General features: G+C 38.5%; 1 protein-coding gene across 5 annotated transcripts in view; it reads left to right on the plus strand.

Annotated features, from left to right (window-relative positions):
* The window catches only part of brsk2b (BR serine/threonine kinase 2b), a 184598-nt gene that overhangs the window by 139700 nt on the left and 21910 nt on the right, over positions 1-22988 (plus strand). For 4 of the 5 annotated variants that reach the window (XM_053617324.1, XM_053617325.1, XM_053617328.1 and 1 more), the window contains 8 exons: positions 5462-5495; positions 5583-5651; positions 8909-9055; positions 13227-13258; positions 15494-15658; positions 19909-20006; positions 20107-20257; positions 20713-20781. In XM_053617324.1, the coding sequence (XP_053473299.1) occupies positions 5462-5495; positions 5583-5651; positions 8909-9055; positions 13227-13258; positions 15494-15658; positions 19909-20006; positions 20107-20257; positions 20713-20781 (765 nt within the window). The remainder of the gene's footprint in view (positions 1-5461; positions 5496-5582; positions 5652-8908; positions 9056-13226; positions 13259-15493; positions 15659-19908; positions 20007-20106; positions 20258-20712; positions 20782-22988) is intronic. The other variant, XM_053617326.1, reaches the window with a different exon arrangement.

Genomic DNA, 22988 nt, shown 5'->3' on the forward strand with positions numbered 1-22988 from the left:
CAGGTGCTAGTCTGAATGCCAACATTCCCATTACATGGCTGAAGCAGCCCAAATCTGATTTATTATTATTTTTTAACTTAGATGTGACACAAATTTGATTTATCATTGCTCTGTAAATTTTTTCAAATCAGATTTGAGACACATTCATATGTGAAGTCTGACTAGGTACAAATCCAATATGTGGCCATGTGACTGATATCACCTGCACATACAGTTGCAATCAAAATTATTCAATCAATTGCAAATCAGGTTTATTGTCAAAATTTACAGACTTTCAGCTGTCTGCAATGAACAAATCAAACAAAAGTGATTGAAGTAGTTCAACACAACGAATGCTTTAAGTGGTTTCTCCAAATTCAACTGAAAGTGCAACTTATAATGATTTCTCCAGTTTCAAAATTATACAACCGCCTGAATAGAATCCCTCACAACAGCACAAATATGCAAAACAGGTGTTGTCTCAAGTACACCTGACGCAACTAATCAAGGACTTGAGTAGTTGCACCAGGTGTGCTTGAACTGAAACACATGAAATACTGGGTTAGGGTTAGGGGTAGAAAATTTATGAAATACCTGAACTGTCTAGGGGTAGAAAATGGATGAAATACCTGAACTGGCTAGGGGCAGAAAATTGATGAAATACCTGTATGGGGCAGAAAAAGGAAGCTATCAACGGCTGCAACCAGATTTGTGAGAAGGCAGGTTGTGAAAAACCCTCGAGTGACTGCAAAAGACCTGCAGCAAGACTTGGTGGCAACAGGCACTGAGGTTTCATTGAACACAGTAAGGCGCGTACTAAACGCAGAAGGTTTCCATGCCAGAACTCTACTACTGACCCAAAAGCACAAGGAAAGTCTGCTCAAAATCATATAAATAAACCACAGAGGTTTTGGGATTCTGTTCTGTGGTGCGATGAAACAAACTGGAACTGTTCGGCACGATGGATCAGCAGTATATCTGGAGGAAGAAGAATCAAGAAAGAACACTCTGTCCACAGTCAAGCATGGTGGTGGCTCGGTGATGCTCTGGGGCTGCTTTGCATCCTCTGGCACTGGAAACCTGCAGCATGTGGAAGACAAGATGGATTCATTGAAGTATCAGGAAATCCTAGGAGAAATCTTCATGCCATCTGTGAGGAAGCTGAAGCTTGGACGTCATTGGACCTTCCAACAGTACAATGATCCCAAGCATACCTCAAATTCCACCAAGGCTTGGTTGCAGAAGAAGTCTTGGAAGATTCTACAGGGCCATCACAGTCACCTGATTTGAACCCCATAGAAAATCACCGGTGGGATTTGAAGAAGGCGGTTGCAGCACAGAAACCCAATTACTGAACTGGAGGCCATTGCTCATGAGGAATGGGCTAAGATTCCTCAGGAACGCTGCCAGAAGCTCTGCATCTCGTTTGCAGCAGGTCATAACAGCAAAAGGGTGCTCTACTAAGTACTAAAGATGCTTGCCATGAAGGGGTTGAATAATTTTGAAACTGGAAAAATCATTAAGTTGCACTTTTAGTTGAATTTGGGGAAACCACTCAAAGCATTTATTGTGTTGAACTATTTCAATTGCTTTTGTTTGATTTGTTCATTGCAGACAGCTGAAAGTCTGTAAATTTTGAGAATAAACCTGATTTTCAATGGGGGTTGAATCATTTTGATTGCAACTGTATACATCTCTCATCATAGTATTGCCGGTAATACTGTAGCTGCAAAACCAACAAAAATGTTACACCTGGTCTTACCTCGCCTTCTCACTCTGATCACTCTGATTGGAGTTCTGGCAGCCCACAGATGATGGGCTGCCAGAACTCCAGAGCAAATAATCTTTGCAATAAAAGCTTGTATTGCTCTTTTTTCAGTTTTTTTTTCATCAATTTTGAAAGTGTGTGCATGTGGGTTTCTGTCCATACACACCACCAACAGCAGCACCTGAATGGAGGATAAACTGTGAGGGTGTCTGTATTTCTGAGTTCACATGCCAAATCATTTGTAATTATTATTATTAATTGACCATGGCTTTGTTTAATATCGCAGGCATTAGAACGAACATGGCATTTGGAAAGGTAATGTGCACATTCAAGCAACTATTAAAGCATTCATGTCTGAAGGACATACAAATAAGGAATAAAACACAACAATGCAACTAATAATGCAGATTTACGTTATAGGAGCTATAAACGGCCATTCTATCACCAGACTCTCTTTTTATTCTGTCTCTTTAAGAAACAAAAACAAACTAGTTTGTCATGTTACTGAGAAGAATTCTACCCTGAAAACTCCCATGGTGGAAAACGTACAGACTGTTACAAAGCACTGACACTGGAGACTCCTTCCATAAATGTTAAAGAAACATCTCCTTATAGAAAGCGTCATAATTACAATGATTATCCAATTTGTTTGTTTTTTTGTTAAATGACAGCACTTTTTTAAGCATGTTTATTAATAGCTGTGGATTATGTGATTATAAAAGTCCCTGTGAATGAGCTGTTACAATATAAAGGTTGATATATTGCAATGTGCCTATTAATATGGACCTGTGCATTTGCATAACAGCTGGAACTATTGCTAAAGCTGTGCTGGTATAGAAAATTAATCATCACCTGATGACCAATTAGTTTAGAGAATTCAGTGGCCCTGTGGCGTAATGTTATTTAAGCAGCTAGAAATATTCCATATGACTTCTTTTTCAATATCTGTAATTAATACCTAAAACATAATTTAATCAATATTACTCACTTAATCTGTATTTTAATGATGATGCACAGTAGTAGGCCAATACCTAAATTGTAAGGTAACTGACAGTAATATTTAGTTGACGAGGCACAATACATTAGCTTTCTATGCATTCACTGAGTCATAATAATCATATGATAATAGACAGAATATTTCCCTTCAAATAAGATGCCATTGTCACAACTTTACGGCTGGGTTTATGAAAAACCGTGATTTAATTAGGATTCTTTTTGACAAGACACTGTTTGCCTGCTGCAAATTGGTTTCATTTGCATGCAATTTGCATAATGCTATTAGACATTTGCAAACAGGTATCCCCTGTTTACAGAAGAAACTCTTTGACATCCCTCCGTCAATGCTAGCACCCGGCTTCATCTGACAGCTCTGTCAAGCAACTGAACCGTCCGGGTCATTAATGATAAATATGTTAAACAATTTTGACAGTTACTGGGCTGCAGTTTTACAGACCTCTAGCAGGAAGTCATTAAAATCTAATGTTACATTATTGGATCATTCAGCAGTGTCAGTGGTAGAGCAGTGGAGTGGCGGGCAGTGAGCCAGCGCCCGAGCCGAACATGTTAACATCAGAACGAGAGCTAATAATATTTTCGCTTATGCATATTGCGTTGGAATTTATAGTCTTATAGATTTATAGTCTTAATGAATATTATAAATATTGTACATAATTAATGCCAGTCATATTTTCAGTGACTAAAGATTTCTAGTCGTCTTTAAGCCGTCTTTGTTTACCCAGTTATGGCCAGCTGTAAAGCTAGCGAAGCTGCCTAGCAAATATATGATTAACAAAATATGAAATTCAGGCTTAGGTTTTAGGTCAAAATCAATTTGCACTGAAGCCCTGATTGAATATTAACTCAAATAATGCATGTTAATTTTTTATGTGCAGTGAAATACACTGCATGCACAAAACCTGGGCATGTTATAGATTTACAAAGAATACAAAATAATATAGAAATTAGGCTTTTGCTTATGCAGTTTGTTCTTCATAGCAGCTGACGTTTCAAATATCGAAGAGACTTCTGGAACAGTCGAATCGAAACTAAGGTTGATTCAATAGAATTTGCAATATAACCGTAAAATGAAATTTTTTCACAGGTTTGTGTGCACTTGTGGTGAATCTCTAACATGAAACCAACTTTCTGCATTAATATTAAGTCATAATTTAATGATACTGCCTGAGTAGCCATAATGATTAAAACCAGGTGAACTGTACTGGCAGAAACTGATTTCTGCAGATATAATACCTTCTTTTTAGTAGTACTAGATTGCGCAGGCAATCACCAGTCCTAAATGGTTTAGTATACACACTGATCAGCCATAACATTAAAACTGCCTGCCTAATATTGTGTAGGTCCCTCTTTTCAATTTCAATTTCGATTTTATTTGTATAGCGCTTTTTACAATGGTCATTGTCTCAAAGCAGCTTTACAGAAACATATAAACACAGTATAAAGCTTTTAAAAGTGTGAATTTATCCAAATTGAGCCAGCCGTTGGATGATGGTGGTGAGGGAAAACTCCTTGAGATGTTAAGAGGAAGAAACCTTGAGAGGAACCAGACTCAGAAGGGAACCCGTCCTCATCTGGGTCACAACGGATAGTGTAAAAGTAAAGGAAAGTTTTTTATGAAGTCTGTTTGTTGAACTAGTCCACTGTTCAAAGGAGACCCGAGTACAAAACTGCATGTTGTAATTGCAGTCCTGGGGCCTTAGAAGCCACCAAAACCACTCTGGACTCCACAAGACCTCTGAAGGTGTGCTGTGGTATCTGACTTGTTTGTCACATCCCACAGATGTTCAATCGGATTGAGATCCGGGGAATTTGTAGGCCAAGTCAACACCTTGAACTCTTTGGCATGTTCCTCAAACCATTCCTGAACAATATTTGCAGTGTAGCAGGGCACATTATCCTGGTGAAAAAGCCACATTGCCATTAGGGGATACCGTTGCCATGAAGAGGTGTACTTGATCTGCAACAGTGTTTAGGTAGATGGTACGTGTGTCAAAGTAACATCCACATGAATACCAGAACCCAAGGTTTCCCAGCAGAACACTACCCAGAGAATCACACTGCCTCTGCTGGCGTGCCTTCTTCCCATAGTGCATCCTGGTGCCATCTCTTCCCCACGCACCCGGCCGTCCACATGATGTAAAAGAAAATGTGATTCTCTGACCGCTCTGTGGCTATGCAGCCTCATGCGCAGCAAGTTGCAATGCACTGTGTGTCCTGACAACATTTCTATCATAGCCAGCATAAACTTTTTCAGCAATTTGAGCTAGCTTTTCTGTGAGATCGGACCAGACAAGCTAGCCTTCGCTCCCCACATGCATCAATGAGCCTTGGGTACCCATGATCCTGTCGCCGGTTCAACGGTTGTCCTTCCTTATACCACTTTTGGTAGGTAGTAACCACTGCATACCGGGAACACCCCACAAGACCTGCCGTTTTGCACCAAATCCCATATTAACTGAGGTAAACTTGCAAAAAGGAAAACACATGCTTTCTTTCTCATTTAGAAAGACACAAGCCTTTGGAGGCCCTATGGGTATTTCAGCTTGCACACATTTTAGTGGGTGTTATTATGTTTGCATGTGTTTTACACACTCAGACCTTTAGTAAACAAGTGCTAAATAAGGCTAAACTAAATACAGTCTTAACTGAACAGTCTGTATTTAAAGTCTCTCACTCCTCCATCCTTTTCTCTTTCAGATCTCCTCACTATGCCTGCCCAGAGGTGATTAGGGTAAGTGTACTCTCAGAGCCATCTCTTCTAATGTAGCTCTCAGACCAGCCTGCCCTCCAACCACCTTTCTCTTTCTCTCAATGACAGGGAGAGAAGTATGATGGCAGGAAAGCAGATGTTTGGAGCTGTGGGGTCATCCTCTTTGCACTTTTAGTGGTAAGTGGTCGTCACGCTTCCCCGACATCTCTGAAGTTATCTCAAAGACTTCTTACTCATGTTAAAAAGTCTTAATTAGAAAATGAAAGATACTCTCAGATGTCAGCAGGCAATGAAGATCAGCATAAGGATATCCCCTCTGATTAAATTAATGATCCTTATAAATGATTGTTTCCATTTCCTTCTGTTCATGTGGGTGTTTATGGCCCAAGAAAACAGATAGTGCTTTTCCTTTTTTTTTCTTTTTTTTTTTTTTCTTTTACAGACGCAGTGCCTAATTTGGAACCTTTCTGCATTTTTCTGGCAGAAAAGAGAGAAAATTTGTTCAGCTCAGGCACTACAAGGCTGTTGGTCTGGAACTGTTAGAGGCGGGTAATTTGGTCTCCATGACAACAGTTCAAGCAGCTCAACTCTTTCTTTGTTTATATGTTGGGAGAAAATATTAAGTTAAAGGTGGGGGTTGAGTAGTATTTAAGTCAAAACACCTTTTGTAATATTTTGTAACATGGGTGGCACGGGGGCACAGCGGGTAGCATTGGGTGGCACTGGGCACAGCGAGTAGCGTTGGGTGGCACAGCTCCATGGTCTTTGATTCAAATCGGTGCCTGGGTTACTGTAACATGCTACCTTAGTAGCTGGATCAGTAACTCTAAACTCTAACTCCTGACCCAGGTATAATTGAGTGTGAGAATGTGTGTGGTGAAACAGAATGGCTTCCCATCAAGGGTGTATTTGCATCCAGTGTCCCTGGGATAGGCTCCAGATCCTATGAACATTGAATGATAAAGCTCTTACGGAAAAATTCATGATTATTTTGTAATATCTTAGTTCTCAAGCAACCACCTTAAAAGAGAAGAGAAGAAACGCTGTAAATGATGTGGGGAAAAAAAAAAAAAAAAAAAACATAATGTGGGCTACCATGATCCAGACACTCAGGATAAGAATTCTTGCCTGTTAATCATATTGTATTATCAGTTCAAAAAAGCTCCCCATCTTGCTCTAGCATTCAGACATTCTATTGTAGGTAGTGTGTGTGTGTGCGTGTGTGAATGAGTTTTGAAAGTAAGGTCCATATTTGTATTTTAATGTTTCAGCCAAATTATTCTATAAAACAAGGTGTAATACCTAGGGTATGCAGTCCTTAACCAAATATACTGTATGTATGTAATGCTTTGGCTCTAAAAATGGTGGAAATGTGGCTGTTAATCAGGACTTAAAAGGCTTGGTAGATCCTTGATCAGGCACTGCTTCATTGTCTTTGAAAAAGAGGATTGAAAGTAAGAGCAAAGAGACTGAACTCAGACAAGAGAAAGGGAAATTAATGAACCAGAGAGTGATGTTTATATATCTCCACTCAATCTCTTTAGCAGCTGAATATTTAATTTAATTAATGTATAAGTAGTAAATTTGAAGAATATTAAGTGTAAGAAATTTTCTAAATATCTGTGATTTAAGGTATATGGATGGACCTATTCTGTAAAATTTACTATAGTGCCCTCCACTAATATTGGCACCCTTGGTAAATATGAGCAAAGAAGGCTGTGAAAAATGATATTTTTCTCATATGAATTCATAGGGGTGCCAATAATTGTTGCACACCTATATTTAACAAAGCTATTTTGGGGGGATAAACTTGTGTTGTGTTTGCAATTGTATGATATCCATGAGAGTATTTTGTGAATTTTTTTTAACAAAAGTTCAAAAGGTTAAACAATAAAGACGATTTTTCAGAGCTTTCTTTGCTCAAATTTAACAAGGGTGCCAATATTAGTGGAGGGCACTGTATATGCTATAAAAATGGAATGATCCATACCATAATTCTGCTCATTATTTCTAACATTTACTCAGACCGTGAAACACAGTAGAAAAAAGAAAAGTATACCACAGAGCTGTTGGATTCTCAAATCAGAAGGTGTGGATTCATTTTCTATATCAGCCGCTCTGACAGTAGCTCCATCTGTAATATAAATTACTGTAATGCGCTCTGCCTGATATCACTATTGTTTCCATAGTAACACATTCACACAAACTCTACAGTGGACGCGCTACATAATCTAAAGCTAATACTAAAGGAATGCAAAATTGTCTTGTTATTTAACAAAGAAAAATGTATAAGCATTGATATGGTTAAGCTTTCTGTATGTTAAAAAAAGGAGACTTTTATGCAACATTTATGGATCATGTATCATGACAAGCTACATTTTTGTCTAACTTCAAGAGAGAAGTGAGGCTGGTGAGGGAATGACTGTTTATAGGTGCAAGTGTACTGAACATGGATGTTCTGTGACATTAAATGTAACTATAAATGGTTAAAAACTGCTTTATATATATATATATGTATGTATATATAATTATCATTACTGGTAATACTGGAAATTACTGACATAAGAGGAATAAAACACTGATCTGTGCTATAAGAAAGTAATCCGCTCCAGTTCATGTCGGGCCGTATCTCACCACCACACGTGGATTACTGTATTTTCCTATAACAGCACACCCTATTGTGTTTAATTGTTCCTTTAACAACAGCATTGGAAATAATTACAATAAAAATCATGCAATAATCATATAGCATTAGCTAAGCGATGAGTACTGGATGTGCAATGTAAATTGCTAATCTCAGAAGGCTTTAGGCCTCTACATAATCACATTTCTTTGAGGCGTTGTGTCCCGTAGGCCGCACTGCACCCCAAGCAGGTGCTTCACCTTTATTACAAACCCGATTGATTCCTTCCTCTGCCACTGTATTTGTGTTTTTTCCATTATACCTATATTTACCTCACTAAACAATCAGCTTTCTTTCAGAACAAAGGCGCCTTGTCTCTGCGACGTGTCCTTTCTCTACTCTAAGGTTTTGCATTGGAGAGAATTGCTTTGCCCCCCCCCCCCCCCCCAGACATCTGCGTTTTGTTTTAGTGACAGTGGCCGCTAGCTTTTTTTCTGATTACATCATCTGTTACACGGGCCTGGCGCCTGTCACATCTTTGTGTCATTCACATCATTTGACAAAAGCAGCAGTCTCTGTTGGGTCAGGGGCTGTGCTGAAATAAAGAAGATAAAGTCAGCTCAGCATGAAACGAAGCTAATTGTCAGTGAGTCTCTATTCGCCGGCCTTGTGTGATTCCACTGACGGAGCTCTTTGATAAATATGTCTTTGTCACTTCTGCATCATTCACATGTTTTCCTTTGTGTACAATGCATGTTTTGCACCAGGCGCTTTTTGGTCTTCTTTCATCCTTTGCAATGTTGTATGTCAGGGTGCTCTGCCGTTCGATGACGACAACCTGAGGAACCTGCTGGAGAAGGTGAAGCTGGGAGTGTTCCATATGCCTCACTTTATCCCTCCTGACTGCCAGAACCTGCTGAGAGGAATGATTGAAGTGGACGCGGCCAAAAGACTCACGGTTAGTCTGAGCTCAGTAGATAATCACCAATCACACATATTCACAGTTTACAGGTATGCTTGTTGTTGTCAGGTCAGAACTGGACTTTGTAATACTGGGTGAAGTTCTGTTTTGGATCTCTGAATGACAGAAAACAACAAATGATGTGGACCACCAACCAGTCAGAACATTCGGCTATCTGTCAGTCATGTTGCCTGAGAAACTGAGAAATCACTGTGTTGAACTCATTCGTTCAAGGCTAGTCATGTCTTTGGGGGGCGTGGCTTTGCAGGAAACATTGAAGGGATGTATTTAAATGTTGGGTTTTTTTTTACCAATAATAAAAACTTTGTTTTAATTCTTGCGTTTATTACAAAGTGTATTTGGTAAACTTATTATATAGGTGTGTCTACAGTAGCCATTAATGGAAAGGTTCCATTTTATGTCCATATTATTATTTAAGGGTGTAGCAAGAGCTAGAAAGTTGTGCTCCAGTCAGAAAAAGGAATTACTGCATCTCTCAAGCCGTACTTGTAGCTTTTTTCTAGAGTCTTGTGGTACATATCCACTTGTACATCATTTTCATTTACATTTAACTTGGTTATAGTGAATTAAAATGCTTCCTTCAAAATACTCCGTGAAGCCCTTTCCTGCTTGGCTAAATGTAATGTGATAGCTATGCTCATTTGCCTAAAGTTCAAATTTGGTGAAACGTTAGTCATGCAGCGAGCCAGGTTACATCACACAATAACCGTCATGCACCGTGAAATGGATCAAGAAAAAAAAACAAGTGTATGTGATGTTCAAAGTGCACAAAAGTGCTTATTCATAGAATTGTGGAAAGCCACTCAGACTGCAACCTGAAATACCCTGAAGCTTGTGACCAGAAAAGTGTACAAAAGTTATTAGACACTGTGAGTGGAGAGTCTGGGGCTGAAACTGTCTATGTATTTGTTTACATACGAAGTGACCTATATGATGGGCGTACATGATAAAACAGTGTAGATAAAAGATAGGTGCGCCTAATAGATTGACAGCTTAATGTACAGTTCTGTAAGATAGGAAATTCCTTTACACATCATAATTAAATAAAAAAGACTGGAATTTATTTATTTATTTATTTATTTTTGTAGGTAAGTTTCCTTAAACGCTTGACAAGTGGGTTTTTTTTTGTTGTTGTTGTTGACAGGCTGTTTCCTGAATATGTATCTTCTGTCTCAATCCAATTCTGATGGAAATCTTTGTGTTCCATACCAAAGCGCATAATAGTAGAGTTTTATCCAGCATTTATTTTTCTTTATACCGGATGCACTCAAGAATCACAGGTGGTGACGGTACTGATCACACTTTATACATGGTCTCAGCAGGATCTCTCCACACACACACACACTCATACACAAACACACACACACACACATACAGTCCTGGTGTGAAGCTTCACTGTGTTCATCTTATTTCCAGTCTGAGTCTGGGTTTGTCTGTATGCTCGCTGCCAATTCAGGTAAACACACAGCAGAACTAATGCAATTCAGCGTGTCTGTAGAGGATTCACATGATAGATTCTCCAACTCTCTATCACTTTCTGTCTTTCATGGCGGAAGGCCTGAGGGTTTATGAGCTTATCTTAATACCGGCTCTTTGAAATTTCCCTGTCCTTTCGCTTTCTAGAGGAATATCTAATAGATCTGTCTTTATGGACCGCGTCTGACTGATCAGAAATAACAGCACTGCGTCAGCAGTGTATCCATGTGGAGAGCTAAATTCCCTCTATGCTTTTTGGTTTGTCTGTAACTCAACCAAACTTATCTTTCTCAGGGTTTAAAAAGTGATGTGTGTGTGAAGCAGAAGCTAATACAAGTAGAGATGGCTCCGAGCCGATATCTAGTATCGCTATCAGGCCAATACCAACAAAAAACGGTGGATCAGACATCAGAGAAAACAAACTGGATATAGGATCCTGTAACAAATAACAAAAAAAAAAATGGTTTTGGAAAATAAACTTCTTTTTGGAACTGGAAATGTTTGCATATAAAGAGACTTGACTGCTGTTTTCTTTCGTTAGGATTCATTTAATTATATTTATCCTGTATACTTTATAATATTTGTTAGATTTGCAACATACCTGGTTTTTGTGTGAAATACTTTAACTCTAAAGTGCTTCAGTTAAAAAAAAAAAGGCATTACAAAACAAGTTTAGTAGTTTTTACTCAGCAAAGGCTCTCTAGTAGTCACAGGATTTGAATTGAAAACTTTTTCTGCTATCTATAAATCTATCTATAAGTCTATCTATAAATTCATGCTGGTTAAAAAGCCAGTTTAATAAACAGTGGTTTAAATAGTCAGTCTGCCTAAAAATGTCTAAATCCTCACTAGTGTCATAATCAATTCAGTATGTAATCAGATACCAGCTGTTAAAATATCCATGACGACGTTTACATGCATATCAATATTCCGATATTAATCTGAATTTAGCAATATTCTAATTAGTACTAAGTCATGTAAACACCGCGGCCCAATTGCCCAACTCAGGTTAAGACAATATTCTGATTTCCCAAATTCCGATTCCCACCCCTGGAATATACATGTTTTAATCGGAAATTTGTTGCCTGTAAACACCTTATTCAGAAAATCCACTGAAAGGAGATACATGCGCATGCCCAGTCTGCAAGGAATTGTGGGTGCTAACAGATGCTTAGCTCTAGTCGAGGTATTTAGGAATGGCAACTCAGGCATAATTACAGCAACCATGTATACAGGAATATTCTGATGGCTGTACGCACATAAATATCGTATTCGGAATATGGCTGCAACCTGAATGTAAACAGAATTTGACGTGCATGTAAACATAGTCTATGCTGTAGTCAGAATGGAATATTTAAACATACTTTCACATATGCCTTTTCACTTTTGGGGGTAATCAGACACTTGATTGGTTGAGATATGTGCATATTTAGAGATAACCATATTTCAGTTCAGGGAAGTCTGTAGTTTTGATACAGTTTTGGGTAGTTTTGGGTTTTCCCAGGTATCCAGAAATATATATTAATATAGCTATATTTATTATTATAACTTGCCTATAATTAAAAATTAATAATATTCAAGGTAACATTTTAGAATTATCACAGATGATATAAGACACTGTGAATGAGCTTTTACGTCATAATGAACTAATATTAAATGAATTGAGAATTTAACCGCTTAATCTCCTGGCTTATTCAGTTATTCATTATAGAGCATATTATTCAGTAACTATATACAGGAGCCACCACAACCTTTGGGCTTGAAAAACCCAAAGGAATCCCACAGACATGGGGTGAACAAGAGACACAGATAGCACAGCTCCGGACTGTGCCAGGGAAGGAGCAGATGCCTACTGTGCCACCCCTCAATAAGTGCTACTAAATGCTAAAATAAGGCTTTTTTTTAAATCAACATTCGCATATTTTAACATATTTAAAAGCATCCACATGTTCAAAATTCACTGCACAGCACATTCCTTCTATTTTTCTGTCTGCTAAATCCGAGTGCAGAGTTCAGACAGAGATTCACCAGTCGGGGAAAAAAGCCTCAACCCCAGAGCGCATCCCTGGCACACACTCCGTAATGTGTTCGCAATGATAGCAGGGCATTTCCATAATGTGCCCTGATGAAGCTGATGAGTCAATGAGTTATGGTGCCACTGATACCTTGTCAGACTCCTGTTGTTTTCTAATCAGCTCGCATGATGTCCCCATGGCTCAGCCCAAAACGCAATCCCAGTTTTATCACCCAACTGCAGTGGATTATATTCGAGGATCATATTTATAGCTTGGTGTCATTAAGTCACGGCTTAATATCATTACGATCTTTCTCGTTGACACATAAGACAGTCATGACCCTTGTGAGCTTGTGTCGTGGTGCTAGCTGTCGTCCTGCAGTCTAATTAGAGGCTGAGTAGACATGCTCGGAGTCTCTCTAGTGTTTCCAGTTAAACCCTGAAGATCAGAGGCGGGGATACTGATGGAGGAAATTAGACTTGGCCAGCAGGAGACACAGTTTGACAACATGAAATGTCTTCAGTCTTTGTTTTTTTTCTCTTTTCTTTTTTTAAATTCAGTTGACAATTCTGTAATTTCAGTCATATGAATATAATTGAATGATATTGGTGGAAGTGGATTTCCTGCAGTTTTGATGGTCTTTTCTTTCGTTACAGTTAGAACAGATACAGAAGCACACATGGTATATGTAAGTATGAATCAATCTTATCTGTGTGTGTGTGTGTGTGTGTGTGAGTGTTTGTGTGTGTGTGTGTCCATAGACCATATTGGCTGTGTTCTATCAGTTGCATATGGGTCAAAAACAAAAAAACTGGTTTTAAAGACATTGAAAAAAAGAAATTATATATATATATAAACTCCCATGGCTCTTTCACTACATATTGAGATATTTGCTATGCAAATTTTACTATTGTTTATTTAATAATGAAGTCAGAAATAGATTTTAAATTAGATGATCAGAAATGTGTTATTTGTGAACTCTGTTGTGTTAAATCTCATTCAGCGTAACATTATACTCAAAAGAAGCATAGCAATTTTAGTATCCTTTATGTTATTTAGGAGTTTACAGTTTAGGACTTTGACATTTTCACAGTATAATAATATCATATCGGTAAATATCATGATTTTTCATATTAACTATTTAAAAACACACAAGCAGGTAGTGAGAATTAAAATTATGAAATGCATATTGCACTGACATCATTCTTGAACAAAAGGATTGAAAACAATTTCTGTTTCCTTTTCGAATAATATTTTCCGAAACTTGTTTGTTGTTCTTGTGGGCGAAGGTACACAAGGAACATGCTGATTATGTTTTGTGCTTAATCAGCATCGATTATGTATAGTCACTGAGAGTCACTGGTGAGACTGATGTTAAACTCGACATTCACAGCTTTGAGGTTTCAAAAATATTCCCACGCAGCGAATTTGAAACGTTGAATGTTGTACACTCCAGGTTTTGCCATTTTGCTACAAGCATACTGTATAGAGCTAAAGTTATTATCACTGGAAGGCCATGTGGGCTGAAAATAATTTTGGTCCCTGTACATTATTTATTAATGCAAAAAATTGTTTATTGATCACAAATTGGTGGTTTGGGGCCATTTTGGGGGCTCAGGAGGTACAGTAGAGCAGGTTGTCCTCTAATCACAGGGTTGGTGGTTCGATCCCCGGCCCCACCACATGCTGAAATGTCCTTGGGCAAGACAGTGAACCCCAAGTTTCTCCCAATTACATTTACATTACATTTATGGCATTTGGCAGACGCCCTTATCCAGAGCGACTTACATATATCTCATTTATACAACTGAGCAATTGAAGGTTAAGGGCCTTGCTCAAGGCCTTCTGACCTTCCGGTCAGAAGTCCAATGACCTTAACCACTGCCCCTGGTAACTCTGCCCCTGGTAACTCTGCCCCTGGTAGCTCCTCTGTCCCTGGTAGCTCTGCCCCTGGTAGCTCCTCTGCCCGTGGTAGCTCCTCTGCCCCTGGTAGCTCTGCCCCCTGGTAGCTCTGCCCCTGCCTCTCCCGATGGCAGGCTAGTGCCATTGTTATGTGAGTGTATGTGTGTGAATGGGTGAATGAGTAACAGTGTAAAGAACCGCTATATAAGTGCAGACCATTTACCATTTGTACCAAATCCCGATGTGATCAAGCCTAGACTATGCTCCGTGCATTTGACTATATGGAACATTGTACAACATTAACATTGAGCCTGTAATCTACTTATGAGAGAAACAGTAGCAGCACCAACGTACAAAACTAAAAAACACCAAAATAACTGCTGTTTATCTCTAAGAGGTTCTTGTTAGGACAATTTTAGTTAAAATACTATTTCCTTTTTTTCATTTAGAAGTTTTCATTCTTATTAAATATTTGAGCTTTAAAATAAAAGCAATAACAGTATATTGCTTTATATTAGCTTAAAGTACTTGCATTACTCTGTATGAAAATGCAAAACTATTTTTTTGACCCTTTATGTGTTTGCATGCGTTTAAGCTGCTGTGATAAATGGTGTTTGAAGGTTTAATAATCAAGAAAGAAAAAAATGTTTATTATGTGTGTTTGTGTGCATGTAACAGCAGCCTCCTGCGGCTCAGTGTGCATCTCTGCCTCCTTTTCAGAGCTTTATTAAAGACCATAGACTCTCACTGAGCTGATGCAACCTCGACAAGCGCTCTCATTTCTCACCTATCCATTACAGCCCCCTTTGTCTCTTCTTACCACTACTTGACTCCATTTATCCTCATGCTCATCCTTTGTTTGAAAGACTGCTAACTGGATGCGTTCAAAATTCATGCGTTCAAAATTCATTCATGGTCATGCCACAGATTTTACAAATATTGATATACATTAATATTACACAGGATCCGGTGCGTACTGATATCAAAATAATTCTTCTTATTTCCATATGCTCATTCACAGTGGGGGGAAGAACGAGCCAGAGCCGGAGCAGCCTGCTCCACGGAAGGTGGCGATCCGCACGCTACCCTCGGCTGAAGACATCGACCCAGACGTGTTGGAAAGCATGCACTCTCTCGGCTGCTTCCGGGACAAGAACAAACTGATGAAAGACCTGCTGTCTGATGAGTGAGTAACACAAAGAGGGGGAAAAACAGGATGTAATGAGGAATGACGCTGCGGATGTACAGACTGCATTACCAGTAAAGAGTGGTAATACTGTATAAATCACTTTGATTGAACGTCTCGCTAAAGCTGTTTAATGTAGTTTTCTCCATCACTGGAGCAATATAATAATCAATTCCGTGGTGTCTGTAAGCGATCAGATCCACATAGTCACAAATTCTTAATATCATGTGGCTTTATTAAAGTGCACCTATTATGGTTTTTCAAATATTACCTTTCATGTAGTGTGTTATAGAGCTGTTTGTGAATGTAAAAACGTCTGCAAAGTTTCAAAGATAAAAGTGCATGAGAAACACAGTTATCGACTCCCAAAAGAAGAGATTCTGAACAGCTGAAACGAGTCGTTAGTGATTCCAGACTTACTTCCTGTACAAAACTATATATGTTTGTAACAAAAAGCCCCGCCTCTGGTCTTCCTCAGCTGCTCGCTGACAGACGGAGCTGAAACTCGTTATGGTAGTAGGCGTTTCCTTTTTGAAACACGCTGACAGCGGTAGACCAATCACAACAGACTGGGACATCTGACCAATCAGAAAAGAGTATGCTTTCTGAAAGGAGGAGTTTAGAACGAATCCTTTAGAACGGATCATTGAACGAGTCGTTCGTGACACCGTGAGAAAAAAGTAATGCTGCAATTTAAATTATGAGCACATTAAAGTGTTTTTTGACCTTGGATGCATGTAAATCTATTGTATGAGACTTTTAAATCAAAATTAGGCCCGTTTCAAAACCATAATAGGTGCGATTTAAGTTGTACGTAAGGAGTAAGTGTTGGTATGTGTCATAGTAGTGCCAGTGGTCTTAGAACTACATTACCCATCAGCCCCAGCACATCACATACCTCTGTCTTGTTATGCCTTGTTTAGCACCACTATTTGATGGTGCATTCAAATCATGTCAGAAAGATCACCACCACAAAGTCGTAATTACGAGCAGGAAACTCAGGATTTTATTTGTGCTGGGGGCGTGTCAGTAAGAAAACATGCTGGAATCAGTGGATGCAGCGTCTGTAGTTGACGGTAAATTTGTTGAAACTGAATGTTTACTCGTCTCAGAAGCTGATTTCAGTTATTATGCGTTTGGTATATGCAGCAAGTTATTTTCAGGCTTTTTTATGTACGATAAAACAAGCTAATTGCCCGTACAAAATACGATAGCATTGTACAATTATGATATAACATGTAACGATAAAGTTTACAGTGACTTAATAATTGATTAAAAACATAAAAAAGCACAACACACCTGATGCGCATTCTTTGTCCTTGGTTTTTTTGGAAGTAGATGAAAAGAAAAAAACTTATTTTTTTGTAGTTAATTAAGAGAAGGTACACCTCCATCTTGCTCTTAACAAAGTGACTTTGTAATTACGGCTTCCTAACTTTTCAGTTGGTGCTTCCCAATTTGGCTACGAACCTTCTATCCATCCTAAATATTATCCGAGATTAGAATTAGTGTGTCCCAAATCCTTCCATGATGAGTTAGTATGTCACAGTACTTGCATACTCTTTTGGGATTGGGATGAAGCAAGTGTCTCCCTGTCAAGCTGTTGTTGTAGTTGACATTTGTTGTCCTGAGTGTTACAGGATCGCTTACAGTCTGTAAGTTTTCTTCCTCGTCTCCACAGTTCGTGTTTGTGCTTCTTGCTTTCACAGCTTTGGTTGTTTTGTTTGGACTTTACACAATAAATGATCTGCACTTGCATCTGCATCCCTCTACAATCATATATAAATATATAAAAATATAAAATATGATAAAAAAAAAAAATTCTCAAAATACAAAATAATAGGATGTGCTGGCTCAAGTGCTATTTTATAAGCTTCTGAATAATTCGAGTGGAATCCATATTGTTAAAGGAATCCAAATTTGCAGCGATTAATGTGATAATTACGACTAGGACTATTCATGTTGTAGTAGGTCATTGTAATTGTAAATTGTAATTGTAATCCCTGTTAGATTTATTTCTAAACTTGCCATCATTTCATTTATGTATCACGTCTTCTCATTTTTAATTTTAAAATTGTCTCTTATTTTTATGTTACATCATTTTACATTAGCGAACAAATTAAAAGAAAAAAGCACAGTTTTCTTCTTCGGCCTGCTTTTTCGATCCCTAATTTAGTTTTTTCAGGTTTAAAGGGAGTTTGCTTTTGTTTAAATGCTTTTACTGGTGATCTCGGAGGCGTGAGCTATCAGCAGATGATTTGCATAATCTGAATATGGAGTCCAGAAAATGTCAGCACTTAAGTCGCCAACTCTGTACTCGGCTTTAGAGCGTAATTTACGAATATCTTTAATGGAGAAGTATTGTAATCATTTCCCCTAAATACACACAGGATACAGATATGGTAGACAGAGATTAGCTTGAAAAAAAAAAAACAGTACAGTATTCCTGTCTTATTTCTGCCTAGTCCCCTGTCTTGCAGTAACTCTTCTCTAAAGCTCATACAAGCTCCTCCTGACAATATTTGCTTTGAGACGCCATATGCAAGCGTAGAAATGTTTTATGGCTCTGTTTCTCACGGCTATTAAGCCCACAGCACCTTTAGCGAAGCCTGTTCACCTTCTTTCATCCTTCATCCCCCAAACCTCCCACAATTACCACCTGCACACTCGACTGTGCACACCCACCTTTCTAATGTGGCTGATGGATGAATCCGGCATGATTTAGCCAGACTGCGATTATGAGTCGGCTTTTACTCTCTACCCTGCAAGTTCATACGCTCTGTCTTAACTGTGTTCCCACACCAAGCACCTAATTTTACTCAGAGCTCCTTGACTTTGTTTTATAGCCTCACCAGGAAGAATTTTTTTCTCAGTTGTACATTTAAAACGGGATTTTTTTTTTAAAATCAATTTCTCGATTGTTAACTACTGTACTGTATATGAGCAATATTTCAGATAAATATTAAAACAAAGAATTAGTATTCAGCTTAGCGTCCATCTTCTTCATCTTAAATCGTACTATTCAGTAACTACTATACATTATCCAGTAAGTACAATAAACCTGATTGGGAAGATATCGCATGTTGTTTTGAGTGTGAGGACATGTAAGTCTCACTGATAGCTGCTGAAGTTTAAGGGGTTAAGGCAGGGGCGTAACCTGGCCTGGGCATTCAGATTTTTTTTTAACCCCCGAATAATTCTCTACTTGGAGCGGTTTGTCACTTTGTAACTGGATGTCAGTAAAAGAAGACGGCGGTGTTGTAAATTTGTATAGTCAGTGCACAAAGTGTTGTATTTTATCTTCAGTGAAAGGAGATAAGAGCAATCAGACAAGGTTTACAGGAAAATACGTGGAAATACTCGTGTCTTTTTGGCTGACAGCTCTCAATTCCACCAAATACCAGTTTACACAGTCAGTTAGTGTGAGGGGAAAATTAATAAATGTATATATGTATTTTTTTTTAAACAGTAAAAGGGTTGAAACTGAAACACTAACACCCTCTCATGCTGAGCAGGAAAACAAGATGTGTAAATGTCTATATGAGTTCCAAGTTAGGTGAACATGATATGAGCAGAGCATAAGGACAGATAACGTACTTTGCATGGCTCTGTAGCAGCTAAACCCATAGCTTAGTTGTGTGCCTCCCCTTGTCTAGTGACACCAAACTAGCCTAATCTTGTGTTAGATAGCCAAAAGATTTTATATTTTATCAGTCTGGTAGTCCTGCAAAAGTGATCACACCCGAGGCAAGTTTTATGAACAATCCAAATTTTTGTCCAATTTTCAATTTAGCCCTCACGTGCAAGAAAAAAAAAATGATTCTATTTAGAAGTACGTTTTGAAATGTTTTTTGATGGAGAAGAATCTGGGCTCAGCCTATGGATGTTTAACAGTCCAGCTAACGCCCCTGGGTTAAGGTTTCACCAGGGCAGCTGGTATAAATGTGCTAGCAAAGCTAACCATCCCTGTCTTTCAAAAATAAAAAGACACCAATATAAAGTTTCATGTTTGGCGTTCCACATCAGAATATTTGCTGTGGATTATTTGGGACTTTTGTGGACCCAAGCGCCACAGCACCACCAATAATTGTAAGAAAAATGAATGTTATGAAGAAGTGATGCTAGGCCTGATATCTGTCTAGCCCAGACTGAAGATTCATGTAACCTATCAGTGACTTTTGTGTCAGATGATTACAGAAGGAAACACTACCGAGATTACACCTTACAGTTTTCCAAACTCTTCATTCCAGTGACAACCAAGAGAAGATGATCTACTTCCTCCTGCTGGACCGTAAGGAGCGGTATCCCAGCCATGAGGACCAGAACCTGCCTCCACGTAATGAGATTGGTAATGAGCTTTACTTTCCTCAGACTCATTATAGGATATGTTCAGTATGTTTTCACATATTTCCTGTACAGGACTAATGGGGTGTCACGATTTCTCACAGACCCTCCAAGGAAGCGGGTGGACTCTCCTCTGCTGACCAGACACAACAAGAGGAGACCGGAGCGCAAGTCCATGGAGGTACTGAGTGTAACTGAGGGCGGATCCCCTGTGCCTGTACGGCGAGCTATCGACATGAACCAGCACGGACAGAGGTATCAGAGAATATAAACACCCAGAAAATGCGTAAAGATCACCGAGTGCATCCTTTGTTAGCTGTGCAGTTTTGGTTTAACACACCCTATAGAACGCTGCATTATTAAAACTGACGTTTTAAGGATGAATAGCCATAAAGATGAAGAGTATCCCGTAAACTTTAACTGTACCTCTATGCTGTGTTCGTGATCCCATTTATTCGTCTTTATCTCATTTTATTTTTGCCATTACCTGTTTCCATAAATCTCACACTTATTTCCCACTGACGATGCTTTTGAAGACATCCATAATGATTTTGCTGGAACGATTACCACGCGGATGAGGAATCCGATTACAGCATTGGGCCTGCGTGTTATATGAAGTCACAGCATGTTCTAGAAGAGAGCAGTAATTATAAAAGTAGCTCAGGATAGCGCTGTAATTACCCTCTCTGTTCTTTTCTGTCCTGCTGTAGTAAATCTGTTTTCAGTAAAAGCCTGGATATTTCAGATGCCAACCCCACAGTGCGAAGCAAAGAAGAAAGGTAGAAATCAGCACTGTATTTTCTCTTCAGCTCTGAAGATGCAGTGGGGTTTTTAAATCCGCGTATTGGATTGATCTCTGATTAGTATAGGGCCGAGATTTAGAAGTGAGGTTTGTAGATTGAGAGTGTGCATTAGAGAGCTGTGTGCTGCGGCACTTTTTTTTTAGTAGCGCTGTTCGTCTGACGAATAGAGATGAACTTTTTCGGAAATAGGGCATATTGGAACGAATACGAGATCCTTATTTTTCTCTGATTTGTCCCCTCAGTTTTGGCAAAGCTGTTCCCCTCTGGCTTCCTCCACAAACATCAAAAGCATCTTCTCTTCCTTCTTGTGCCTTTTATGTTTCCGTTTGATGTCTGGCATTTTTTTTTGTAAAAATTGTATTTTATTCATTTTTTTTTGTCCAATGGTAGTATCCCAAAAGCGAGATTAATTTTCTTGGGTCTGTGTTGTGCTGCCTGCACTTTTCTCCCTTCACTGTTTGTTTGCATCTGTCCCGCTGCTGTGTGTGTGTGTGTGTGTGTGTGTGTGTGTGTGTGTGTGTGTGTGTGTGTGTGTGTGTGTGTGTGTGTGTGTGTGTGTGTGTGTGTGTCCAGCCGCAAGACGAAGATTTGTGGCGCACTATATACACGAAAGCGTGAATGACTTAAATGAATTAATGAGTTAGAAGAAGGCGGCATTAATTTAGAGCTGTTCCCGACTTTGAATAGTTCATTAATTCACCGAACATTGTTTTATTTATTTATTTATTTATTAAGATGTAAAGTAAGCTTCAAGACAGTTTAAAAACAGCTTTATCATGTGATGCATTCAAATGAGTGTTTTAGACAATATTCACTAAAATATTCACTTTTTTTTTCTGAAAAGCTCCCCTGCATCTTTAGCGCACTTGTCACAAAATATTTCATTTCCGAGTTAACAGCTAGAAATTCTCTCATCTAATAGACTTTTATGTAGAGATATAGCTCCTGTTTTTATTTCTCTCTCTTTCAATCCTTTGTCTGTAGATAGTAGAAAAGCCGATATTCCGCTTCGCCATAGAGGTTTATCTTTCCTCATATAATTGCTTTCCTCTTGTGTGTGTTCTCACTTTTTTCCTCACTCCCAGACTAATCAAATGTGTTGCTTCTCCATGTGCTCTAATGTCTCAAATTGTGTGTTGTGTCACTCGTGGTTAATTAAGTGACGCATAGAGGGAGGAAATGAGGGTGTTCAGGAGCATCAAACCGAAATGTTTTCGGTGTTGTGATTTTCTGCCTGAGTGATCCAACACATTTTGTGCCTATAAGATAATATGCATTTAAGTAACATGTGATTGATCAGTTTATGGATTTCCTCTGAGTAGAATCGCATGAGGGTGTGTTGACACATTTAATGATGATTAACTGTTTCAGTTTTGTCTAATGGTAAACACTTTCGCCTCCACGGCCAGTTAAACTCCAGACGTTCGCTGGAGTCCAATACCACGCGCGGTAAAAGAAGGAGCAAGGACAAAATCTGAAGATGAAGAAGATCAAATATTTTCACATTTCACAGTATCTTTTAGCATTTATGCTTCATGAGGAGTAGCTGTTTGTAAACAATTGTACAATATGAGATGCTACATACAGTAAATACTCATTTTCATTTACTGCGTGTTGATACGATATAAAACAGATCTGGAGATTAAAATACTTTTCAGCAGTGAGATAAGGTTTACATTTTTTTTTTTTTTTTTTAGCAGTAAGCAGTAGAAGCCAATTAACTTGACAAGCTTCAGTATCATTATGCAGGGATCATTACACATTATTGGCAACCTCTCAAAAGAAAACCTCCCTCTGACTCGAGACACATTTGGAAACAGCTGCAGATGTGTTCACAATATTGATGCTTAAAGGTGCAGTTTGTAATTTTTTAGTTGGTTTTTAGATGTATAAAAATCACAAAATTTTAAAGATCTCTCAAAGTAATTGAAGTGAAAATAAGTCATTTTTATTTCAGGTTTCTTTTATTTATTTATTTATTTATTTAATTTATTTTTCTGGGCTGGAAATTAGCTCCACTTACTGTACAGTCAGAACAGAATTGCTTAGTTCTGTAAACTCAGACATACATACAGTAGTTTAGGTGGAAAAGGCTTGTGCTTGTTTGCATTGCATTGCACCTTACAGTCAGCAGAGGTCTTGAAAAATGATAAACTGCCCCTTTGAAGGCTTCAGAGATTGAT

This window comes from Ictalurus furcatus, chromosome 27 (assembly GCF_023375685.1).
Source record: "Ictalurus furcatus strain D&B chromosome 27, Billie_1.0, whole genome shotgun sequence".
In the NCBI taxonomy this organism is placed as follows: Eukaryota; Metazoa; Chordata; class Actinopteri; order Siluriformes; family Ictaluridae; genus Ictalurus; species Ictalurus furcatus.